The 12,286-nt window shown below is 40.5% G+C and overlaps 1 protein-coding gene across 1 annotated transcript; it reads right to left on the bottom strand.

Moving 5' to 3' along the window:
- Window positions 1-3,242: 3,242 nt before the first annotated feature.
- Window positions 3,243-10,940, bottom strand: LOC308139498 (organic cation/carnitine transporter 2-like; the record flags this gene model as incomplete). Its single annotated transcript, XM_080508959.1, has 11 exons — window positions 3,243-3,312; window positions 3,562-3,697; window positions 3,848-4,003; window positions 4,867-5,081; window positions 6,283-6,290; window positions 6,813-6,939; window positions 7,113-7,281; window positions 7,368-7,522; window positions 7,610-7,713; window positions 7,870-8,052; window positions 10,734-10,940. The coding sequence occupies 11 exons, from the start codon at window positions 10,938-10,940 to the stop codon at window positions 3,243-3,245; spliced, it is 1,530 nt and encodes a 509-aa protein (XP_080365085.1).
- Window positions 10,941-12,286: the final 1,346 nt, after the last annotated feature.

The raw sequence follows: 12,286 nt of genomic DNA, 5'->3' as shown, positions 1-12,286 counted from the left end.
CCGAATTTTTTTTGCAGCCGAATGTTGTTTTGCGGCTGAATTTTTTTTGCAGCCGAATTTTTTTTGGCAGATGAATTTTTAGACACATTGAATTTTTACACACTGAATATTTTTAGATGTTTTAGACAGCTTTTCAAATTCAAAGTCTGATTTCGATGGTAAAAAAATTCTGAGTTAGAAATTCGAATTCAGAATCTGATGGCACAGTTTTACTTCCATACCGTCCCAGGTGATTGTAGGACAACTCGTCCACAAAATGGCAATCCCGGACAATGCGTCCATTTACAGCACTGTGAGGTTCCAAGGCGGACACCCCGACTCGAGATGTGGTCGGCGGGTGTTGGGAGAGAGGATGCGGCAAAGATACAAGGGTAGACTGTGTTTTTCCAAGATTTACCTTGATTTATTTTACATTTTCTTTTAACAATCAATCACACATTCTTTTCACTTGCAGCCTCACAACAGGCCAGCAGACACAGACTCATCTACTCTCGGTCTCTCAGTTATCTCGACGCTGACAGCAGGCCTCTTTAAATAGGCCCAGCCCCACCCTGAGTTGAGCCAATCAGGACGTGCTGGGCTGAAAAAACCGTCTAAGGGGTGTTTAACTTATCCTATATTAACCTGTCAGGTTTAGGCTACAGACATTTATTAAATCTGCAAGAAAGAAGAAGACAACACGAATGAGCTTTGGTTACTCGCGAGGAGAATGGCCTAGGAGCGTGTTCAAGTTACACCTCCTACCCACTCTGAGCTTCAGACCATTCTCCTGCGTTTTTATTTCATTAAACAAAGGGGAGGGTTTACAGGATACACATCATAGTAACAAAACATTCTGTGAGTTTTAACAGTTTATCAACTATGAATACAATCAAAGGACATCCCGCGCATAGGAGGCTGAGATGGCAGCTGTGTGGAAGACGCGGCTCATCTTGTTTATCAGCCTCGGTCAGGTTGACCTGCTCAGAACATGTGATTAGTGAGCAACGCCTCAGAGGCGCTGCTAAGAGAGAGTACACAGGAATAAGATAGAATTTGAACATGAATATAATTAAGCACGAATATGGCAAATATATATAAAATTACTCCAACATAACCCAACCAAAGAAATATATGAATAAAGTACACCTCCATCTGACAGGCATAATTACATACAAAAGATAGACATTACATTACCGTGATACATCACCCAGTCCCCACTACACATATTTACACCCAAAAATACAAACAGTGCACCCCAACACCCAGTGGACTGTTCCACCTGCAGTCTGCTCACTGAAATACAGCTCCTTCAGTGGCGCGCTCCGCCGAGGAATAGGCTGACCGGCTGGAGCAGGAAGCGCATGAGGTGAGCTGTGTGGGGAGTTTTTGTCTTTACAAAATACTTGGTGCCACCGATGCAAGGTGTAGTGGGTACCGCACTACCGACCTGAGCTATGGTTGTCCAGTGTCCACAGTTATGGCACCGCGCACTCTGTCCCAGTCACATCAGTGTGGCTGACACGACGTCACTACTCCTCCCCAACACAGTCTCAAAAGCCCTGTTTCCACCGCACAAAAAGTGCCGGCCTAGAACCGCTCCAGTTCGCGTGTCATGACAGGAATGCGGTCTAAACCACTCCAGACCGCTCCAAAGGCGACCACTTTTCCGCTCCCCTTCTGTTGGGGTGCCGAGGACCATGGAACGGGTCTGAGTTTGAGCTGCTGTCTGCTGATTGGTCAGTGATTTACTACACGCCCTCAATATGTTAATGTGTCGGCTGGACGAAGCCTCTGTCAGTGTGGTCAGCTTTGCACTGGTTGTTTTTACTTTCCTTTTCTTTTCTTTACTGCTCAACTTTAGTGTTTGTGGTGAAAGAGCAGACTTGAGGCAGGGGGCGACCGGGGCTCAGGACTTTGCATCGCGTTGGAGCTTTCTGTTTGCAGCATAGCGCTCGCCGTGGCGTGGCTGCGCGTCCGGGACACGGGAGTCTGGAGCTTTCGGCTCCAGCGCTGATCGCGCTCCGGCTGCTCCGCTTCCCAGAGGCGGTCAGTGTTCTGGTCAAGCGCGGTCAGTGGCGCTATATCGCGGGGACGGACCACGGCAGCGATGAAGAGGAGCTCAGAGCCTCCGTGTTCCGACGCTGAGCTGCCGGACCACGATCAGCGCCGGAGTGGAGTGCCTCCTGCATTTGAGCAGAAAGCTCAAGACTCCCGTGTCTGTGCCTCAGCCAACTGGGGGGAACGCTCCGGCCACTTGCCCCGCACCCGAGCGTTGGAGTGCGGGGCAAGTGGCCCCAAGTCGCCGGCAAGTGGCCGGAGCGTTCGCTCTCTCACAACAAACACAGAAGTTGCACTGCAGCTCTGCCGCTGCAAAAAGTAACTTTTTTTTTTTCCGCTGCAAAAAATAACCCTTTCTTTTCTGTTGTAATGTTACATTTCTTCGGAGCTCAGAAGCCCCGTCCACTTTTAAAGCGCCTCTCTGCAGTGGAAGCACGACCCAAAATTTCGGTCGGGGTCTCTATTCCGTACCGCTCCGTACCGCTCCGCTCCGTCCCGGCACTTGTGTGCGGTGGAAACGGGGCTCAAATGTACACAAGCACCCCCTCCCTCATCAACACTGTGTGCCGGTGTCCTTCAGTTTGTGTGTTAAACGTGAGAAAGGGATATCACTTGCTCACAAGCACCCTCAGTGGACAAGTCATCCATGGATGAGATTTCAGAATTTTGGGGCGAAAATAAATCTGTACAATGTAGTTTAAAATATAATTTCTAATTGATGTTTTATATACATTTCATTTATCTCGTGTGTGTCCATGCATATTTAGTATAGTATCATATGGCTTTGTTTCTCGGGAAGAATGTTCTTCTTTGTGCACATGACACCCCACCCACCCGAAACTTCGGCACTGCCGTGTGCTGCGCATGCGTGTTCCAGCTCTCTAATGACCATATCAGTCATATATTTTAATCCTGTTTATCAAGTAACGTCGCTACTGTATGAAACCCCCCAGCTCCTAACTATGTCGGATATCGCACTTACGTGATGCACCTGAACGCATCACTCAAAGCAGTCAGCTACGAAGTGGCATTATCCCGTTCCGACATCGGGGCACTACAATGTCTTTACACCGTTGCTCATTGATCATTATTGATAGCTATACTGCCAAAACACAACATTAATGGTACCATGTGATCCTTATGATGTAAGAAATCCCTACAGATACAAAACATTTCTTCAAATTTATTCTAATTACAAACAATCAAAACTGACTCTCAATCATCACCACATACTTTGAGTTTGCTTTTCTCTTCATGCGCGGGCACTTTATCCTGTTGAGAGACACAAGAAATAAGATGTTATTGATTTTGGTGTTCTACATAAGGAAAATTGTGACAATGGATGATGAACTATTTATATACACAGGTATCATTATAACTGATATCAGAGCCTCTTCATTATAATGAGAATTGTTTTTACTGTGATTCTTACATCAGAACAACTATAAAATCCAAATCACATTAAGTTACATGACTGTTACATGCATATAACACATCAAGAAGCTGCTTTGAACGTCTCACCTTTGTCTTTTTTGCATCTGCTGAATAGTCTGAGGAAGAGGCTGGCCAAAACTCTCCGGTGGGAATATACTGGCAAAGACAGCCAGGAAGCAAAGAGTCCCCAGTACAATCTGAGGCAGGTACTTAGAGTATGCACCTGCACAAGGTAGTGGAGAAAAATACAATGAGAGAAAGGCTTGAATCATTGCACTAGGTTCAAAAAAATCATGGAGTGGAAAAACAATTTGCTGTTATTGATCCTTCAGTTCAGTGTACTCACTCAGCTCTAGTATAAATGGTGAAATACAGCTTCCAACTCCAGACACGGCGGAACACATCCCCATTCCCGTGTTCCTGAGTGCTGTTGGGTAAAGCTCAGCGGTGTACACATACATCAGGGACAAACCAGCTGTGACACCAAATTTTCCCACCATTTCCAGAGTCATAGACAGACCTGAAAAATCTAAAGTGAGAGAAGACAAACAGGACATGGGAACAGGATGTTTAATGCTCATCTTGTTTATTTATTGTACTCCACCTGCTGGTGTTAAAATCAATTGTGGTCGAGTGCATTGGAAACACGTTCTTGCCTCAGTGCAAACAACAAGACAAGTCTGCAGTCACTGGTGCAGTGTTTTAATATTCTCAGAGTGCAGGAGTACCTGTTGTTGTACCCTTAGAGTTTTCATTAAAATATTGCCACAACATTGTTCTTTGAATATATTAAATACCAGCATTAGCATATGGGCTCCTCCAGACCATATAAACCTGTGTGTATAGCTGGAGAGACATATTTTAGAAAAGAGAACAGTCTGTTTGTCACTCTGACAATCAGAAGTTATGTTAAAATGTTCATGTCCTCTCATTATTACTGTTTGACAGATCAACCCATATAATGTGAAATTGTTGATGTGCAATTGTATATTAAAGAAAAGGAGAAAGTAATATAATTGGTTATGGCCCTTATTTGAATGGATTCCAATAGATCCTAAGATTACTGTATTTGTTAGGGTTAGGGTTTAAATTGTTGATGTGTAAGTGTATATTAATGAAAAGGAGAAAGGAACATAATTGTCATGCACATTGGGACTAAAAACCAAGGTGTGGTTCTTTCTCCCCACACTTTAAAAACAATTGTTTGGGTTTAATTAGTGACTCTAAAATTGACAATAACTGTGAATGTGTGTGATTGTTTTGTGACCAAGGTTTATTCTGCTTAGACCATATAGCCAGCTCCAGCTCCTTTAACTTAGATAAAGTATTGAAGAAACTACAGTAGATATTGAGAAATTGCAGACGATTGTTTTGTCAGTGTTTAGAGTTTACCTTGAGGAACCAGTTGAATGCTATAAAGTGATGCTCCTCCAAGCACCATTATACAAATTACAGCCAATCGGCGGGGAAGGTATTGCAGAGCCAACCAGCTGCTAATGGCTGCTGGAACCTCTACAGCCGCTGAGATGAAGCAGCTGATGTATGGGTCAGTATGAAGCTGGGATGTGTTGAGGGACAGTCCAATGTAGCCGGTACTCATAGTGAACCTGGAAAAATGTCAAGTAGGTTTTACTGGAAGTGTCATTAGTCATTAGTCCTTCATTTGTATCCCACTGCAAATTACAGCTTATTATAGGTTTGTGTCAGCTGGTCTGAATGGATACTCACCACAACAGGCAGAGGATCACAGTTATGTTTCGGAGTCCTGCATTCCTCACAAGGGTGAAGATGTCATATTTTGATGGTTCCTCATCACCCTGCAACTATATTGCCTCAGTGTTAGAAGTAGCCTCTGTTTCAGCAATGCTGTTCAGATCTGAGGAAAGCAACATTCGCCGGCTGCTAAACAAATGACGGATGTTGAATTATGGTTGGAGACATATGGACGTCATCTAATACTCACATTGATAGTAATTCCTAAAGTTTTACCAGCGTGTCACATATGCATTGAGAAGTCATAACATACTGGATAATTCTTAAAGCAACATCAAGGAAGCATATAACGTCTCCCCCCTCCCCCACCTTGTACAATCAGATCATCTATCCCTGTTTCTCACACCAGGATACAGACCACTCATACTAAGAACAATGTCTGAAGTGAGTTACATACAGATTTGATCTGAAAATGCCATCCTACAGCTCCAGACATGTATGCACAGGGGAGTTAATGGACTACACATCCAATGTTCTGTTTTATATGAAAACATGCCAGGATAATGTCACAATCACACATTCAATCAAATGTTATACTGAGTAACTGAACCATTGTAAAAAACAGAACTTTTACTGGAGTAAAATGTAGACACTAACAGCAGATGCAATTGCATTAAATATTCATTACACATTTTTTCTACACTCTTCTCATTTCTGGGTAGGACATCAATTGAAATATCACTATTATTACATTATTCCTTTATTTATCTAATCAGTACTTTCCAGCTATTTTAAATAAACATCCTGGTGTGCTGTTTCCACCTGCTAACTTCAATATGATAATCACTATAACTTAAGAATTCTTTAAATTGGATACAATTCTCAGTTTATTTCTCAAAAGAGTTTTATTCATAGAATGATTCCCTGAAAAGAAAATTGCTTATGATGTTGATTACTATTAGCATGCCTCAACCGGCAAAGAGCAAGCAATGTGTGCTTTGGAGTGGAGTGAGCTGTTACTTGAAGTTCAACATTTTTCTCTTGGTAATTTTTGTCAGGGAGGCAAGACTTTATGCTTTCAGGAGTCTGACTTACCTCAGGAACTTAAAGAGTAAAATTAACAATGTTTATTTTTATTGAGCTCACTCCTTTTAGAGAGCTCACTTTGTGTTAATCACCAGAGCACTTTCTAAATAAACTGCAATGAAAATATCACTTTTTCACTGAGAAACTGTTTTTGCGTGGCTTGGACCATTGAAGGATGGCAGTTATGTCACATTCCAGCAGCTTGGATGCTGGGGCATAACAATTGTGCTTCCACAGTTCAAATACATGCATTTTTTTCTAACTGGTGATTCATGTGTGACTGTGGTTTGGCCCTGTGATTGCCATGAACCTGACCATGCTTTACTCTCCTGCATGCAGCTTGCAATCTGTTCTGTGTAATTCAAACTGCTCCCGGGATAGACTACAGTAAACCATGACATTGTTCTTGAGCAGTGATTTCACCAAATACATGCTTTATTTTTAATGTTGTGTCTGCTTTATGTGATCTGTAGCTGATGTTCATGTTTGACACACTTTTACTGACAGGATCTGCATGATTTCAGTCAAAGGCAACTTACATGTACACCGTCAAAGATAGGTTGTGGAGCTTCGACTTTGTTCTTCTTGGCAGCCTTTCTCAATATGGCCTCTGCCTCATCTGCTCTCCCCTGAGAGAGCAGCCAGCGAGGAGACTCTGGGATGAACCTGCCTCAAACAGAGCCCAGATTTAGAATGCTATCAATTGTACTACCTGCTTCAGTGAAGCTTTTTTTTATTCTTCGAGTTCAAAAAATGTGATTCATTAAAATATAAATTAGTTTACAGTTTTCTACATGTTTTTATGTTTATCATAAGTAGTCATCATTGAATACACTTACCACCACAAGGGCAGGTACAGAAAGCCAGGTAATGACAAAGCCAACATGAGAGATGTCCAGTCCCTAAAGAAGTAAGCGAAGAGAGGCAAACACATGTAGCCAACAGCATAGCTCAGAGTTATACCCAAGGATAAGAGGACCCGCACTTTTCCAGTGAGGATCTCACTGCCTGCACAAAGAAAGAAAAATATTCCCTCAATAACAGTTTAGAAAATCTTAATTGTAGCATGTGAAATATAAAATGTGCACATTTACCTAATACAAAAGCAGATACATTATTGGAGACTTGTCCTAAACCATTGAGGAAAAAGAGGATGACGAAGACTACCCAGGAAGGTGAAAAGATTGCAGCAAAAGTGAAAATGGCTTGAACTCCCATGGTCATGAATAAGACAGGCTTTCTTCCAAATCTAGGAAAAGAAGTTGAATGACAAGTATAAACCTCACAAGTTCCCATATAAAAAGTAATAAAAACTCACAAGTTGCTTTAACTTTACCTGTCTGAAATGGTTCCTGAAATGAGGCTTCCAGATAAAATTCCCAAGAATAAAACAGTGGATGTGAAAGGCTTTTTCCACTGCTCACTGCAAACCAAGTCAAACTGAAACATCCACACATGATCAATTCAACGCTTTAATGAATGAACCACAAGTATCAATGTCTGTGTAATTTGGCAAACCTGAGCTACAAATCCTGGCCAAGTGATTTAAATTGAATTGAAAAAAGCCTCCAGGTACAGAAGGACAAAGACACAGACCTCAGAGACCAGGGTGGACTGGTAGATGTCCTTGCTGTAGCTCCAGCCGTCCACACAGCTCTCCTGCTCCAGATCAGTGAGGTTGACATCCCTGCCAGGAAGGAAACCCTGAGCAGAGAGATTTCTGACCACATCCAGCCTGTATCTGCTGCATCTGCTCAGCTCCTGTTTCCCATCCACCACCTCAGAATCACAACAGCAAAAACTTCAGTGTCTTTTGTAGCAGTTTTTCATTACAGAACTGATTCTTGTACTATATAAGGAAAAACCTGTGATCCTATGGTGAGCGTCCAAGAGTAAAACATTAACAACTGTGTCCTTACATAACATTTATCTACACAAATATATACTCATCACAGTATGGAGCAGATTGATCTTTGTATGGAGGTGGAGTTTTCTAACATGGTCATTTTGATTTCGGCATCATTCAATCACAGATTCTATCAGAAGTAATTCCTCCACCATTAACAATTCTAACACCAAAGAACTAGAATGTCTTCATTTCAAATGTCCTCATTTTCTTAGACTATTAGTTTATGGAAACATTCTTGTGTTACTACAACTACGATCAAGGCTTTAAATATATTTCAGGTAGATGTGACTATTAGTCAAGTCGTGGTTAACCCTGTAATGCCTGACCCCAGAAATAATGGTCAGAAAATTCTGATTTTTTGAATCTGGAACCTATATTAGGCCCTTACACATAATCTGAAAAAAAAATAAAATAAAATAATTTGCAAATATGTTTTTCATTTTGTATCGTAAATGATACATTGGGCATTACATGCAGTTCTGGCAATACAAGAAAAACGTCAGCCTCTTTAGGCCTCTTTCTTTTTCTTTTATTATGAACAGTGGTAAGCATGAAAACATCAGTTAAGGCTATTTAACTAGAACATTAGCCTATTATTTTTTCAAAATGCTACCTTTTCCCGTAACTTTTTCTCGTATTATGAACAGTAGTAAGCATGAAAATAGCAGTTCAGGCAATACAACAAGAACATCTGCCTCTTAATTTTTTAATACTGTGACTGTTTCCCAAGACATTTCTTTTATGATGCCATGTGGTAATCATGGAAACAGTTTCTATCCTTGTTCAGGTAAAGATGGACGTTGCATTTTCCACAGCGCATATGGGGAAAGTGTCCTGTGCAGTTCTTGCACCTTTGTCGCTTTTCCCAGGATGAGAAGTGGTTAACCACATCTCTCCTCACATCTGGAGGCACACTGGTGGATGGCCACCTCCTCTGTGGCGGTGGTGGTGATGTTGGTGACTGTGGTGGAGAGGACCACCAGGACCATGGTCCACCAACCCTGACTTTTGCTTTTACTGCACTTACCAGGGAAATGCTAACCCATGCCTGAAATCTTCTCAGGGGCAGGACATTTTTCTCTAGGCCTTCAGGTCTCTTTGGTACAGGGACCAAGTATTGGTGAGTGCCACTGTGGCACTATGCCACCAGATGTACAAGTACCATCTTCTGGTTTTGAAACTATATTTGTACAGGGCAGACTGCATATCCATAAGATCTGCACCCCCCCATGAATCTGTTGTGTGTTTCCACGATGGATGGTCTGGGAACCAAGACATATTATTTGATCTTCCCAGTGTTTCAAGTGGTCTTGTGGAGTGATGCCCACAAAAGAGGACACCAGGTTGACGGGTTTGTTGTCACACCACCTTACAACTATTACGTTGGGTTGGTTGACTCTGTAATCCATGGACCCTCTTGCCTGTTTCCTCAGGTCTTATTCATCCTTCATGCTGTACCCTTCTACCAGAACTGTTTTGTTGCCCGTGACCTTGTTAGACCCTCCTCTTCCAACCCATCATCAAGAGTTTTATCTTCCTCATTGCTGCTACTACTAGTACTAGAGTTCTCTCATTCAAAGCCTGCATGAGGGGCCCAATCTTTATCCCAAACCTTATCATCTTCTTACATCAACTCCTCTACATCACTTGAATTGCCATCAAGTAAGCATAGGACATCTTAAACGCTGTACCGTTTAGCCATATAAAGAAATATAGGTTTATCCATTTTTGAGTGCAATTATTTGTTGTAAATATCACATTTCAATCTGTATTATGTGTAATTGATTGATCAAAACATTTTTGTGACACACAATGATCAATATAATGCATATTGCACCAAGAAATAAAAGCTAATAACAATTGGGGGATTTACTACTAAATTCCATTTTTTACCTGTAGTATCAAATTTGAACACAAATTTTATGCACGATTTTACTATATACTAAAATGCAAAAAAGTAAGTAATTATAACTTGCTTCAACAGATTAAGTACTCATGTTAGAATATTATAAAAAATTTCATAGAAAATGTCACTGGAAAATCATAAAAATTCCAATTTTCTTGACCCTGATCCAGTGAGTTGGGGACCATCTGAAAGTGGCCATCTTGGATTGTCCACTGTGCTGTGTCTGAATTGTTGTAGTGATAAAGGTATCCACCAGGGGGTAGAAGACAAGTATCAGATTGGCTACAAGAGGGTTTTGAGTGAAGTTTCTACCATAGGGTGATGCAATAGGCCTCAGAAATGGTTGTATCAAATTTGATGCATTTGGCATTATAGGGTTAATAGATTAATAAAGCTTTGAGGCTTGAAATGTAGAGGAAAACATTCATACAGTACCTGCACTATGAGAGTGGAAAGCATGATTTTTATTTTATGTTTCTGAATAAAGCCTGATAATCAAATATGTCATTTATCAAGGGGGTAAAGGGCCATTACAAGGAAAACACAATCAATGAAATGAAAATTTCAAATAATAACATGAAGGATACCAGTGAAATAATTTTCTGATGACTTGAAGTAAAATTTACACACAGTAGAATCACAAACCTCTATTGGGATGACGGCTCTGTACCAATCAACGGTCAAGTTTACATCAGGAATCAGGCAGTGGTGAGCCGGAGTGTCCGCCACAAAGACGATGAAAAAACCTCCCAGTCCATTGGTCAAGATGCTGACACAAATCAGGAAGAAAACCTGTTGCTGGAAGCGTCCCCAATGACCCAGGAATGCTGTGGCGTCTTCATAGTCCTGCATAGTGTCTGACAGGTTGCTGTGCTTTCTTGTCTTGTCCTTTTGAACACAAATTATGCAGCAGATGAGTGTCATTCTCTTGGGAGCAACAGGGAATTCAACAAACTCAGCAGAATTCAAGCCAAAGTTGCTTTTATAAGTCTATTATCAGGTTGCAGATAAGCTGGAAGAAGTGAACACAGCTCGTCAATGAGTGTTTAATGTGCTGACGTGACATCAAGAAAGCAAATAAGATGTTTTTAAAATGTGCATTAAGGCAAATATTTCACTTACTTTGACTCTGTCATTGTTACCCACACACAATAATGACAGTGTCAATACAAGACAGTGTCAATACATTTATTACTGACATTTAACTGACTCATCTGCTGTCCTGCCAATCTATGACTGGGCTTACGTCCTTGCTTTCCAAACTGTAGTTACTAATGTAGTACTACATACAGCAACAACAAAACACAAAAGTGTAGCCTACACATTACTCCATGTTATACATTACTAAACACAAAATAGTCCAACACAACTGCTACTGTCATGGCGGCTTATATGTACCCTTCTGACTTTCTAACTACTTAACTCAATGAATATGCATGGTAACTAAAAGGAAAGGTTACTTTAACAACTGGCTGACAGGCCCCTATTACATCTCAGCATTCCTTATTTTCTTATATTTGACATATTGTAAACATGAAACATGGCACCAAAAATAAAGATATGTAACAGAAGTAATGTGTATATATATATATATATAAAAATTATATAAATTATATATATATATATAATATATATATTATATATATTATATATGTATACATTATATAAATAAAAAATTATAAATAAATTATAATTTATAATTTATTAAAAAAAATCTCTATATATATATATATATAAAAATATATATTTTTTATATATATATATATATATATATGCATGTTACACACCTGCAAATGCAGAAGGAACACAGATTATGATCAGCATTGACTTACCTGTCTGCTATCCTTCTTTGACTGGGCTGACTTCCTCATTTCCTAGGATATTAAGAATCAGTTTCTTACAGTTATAGAAGCCACTACTGACTTCTAGTGGTGAGAATGAATATTTCTCTAGAAATGCCTGGCGAGATTTCCATATTTGTAGAAGTTACACAATGCCTTTTATCAGTGGCAGACCTGGTGAGTCCCCCTTGTTTCCCCCTTTGTTTTAATCCAAACTGCCAGTTCTTTCCATATTTTCATGGAATTGAGGTGTTCTGGACTTCTGGACATGAGCGACTTTGCATGTATCAAGTCAGTCCAGAGCTTAAGTTTATTGTACTTTTGGAAAACATTTTGCAGTAGAAACAGAAAAGGCTG

This window comes from Blennius ocellaris (genome assembly GCF_963422515.1).
Source record: "Blennius ocellaris genome assembly, chromosome: 14".
NCBI classification, from domain to species: Eukaryota; Metazoa; Chordata; class Actinopteri; order Blenniiformes; family Blenniidae; genus Blennius; species Blennius ocellaris.
The sequence above is the reverse complement of the archived record's forward strand: the minus strand, read 5'-3'. Positions and strand labels throughout refer to the sequence as shown.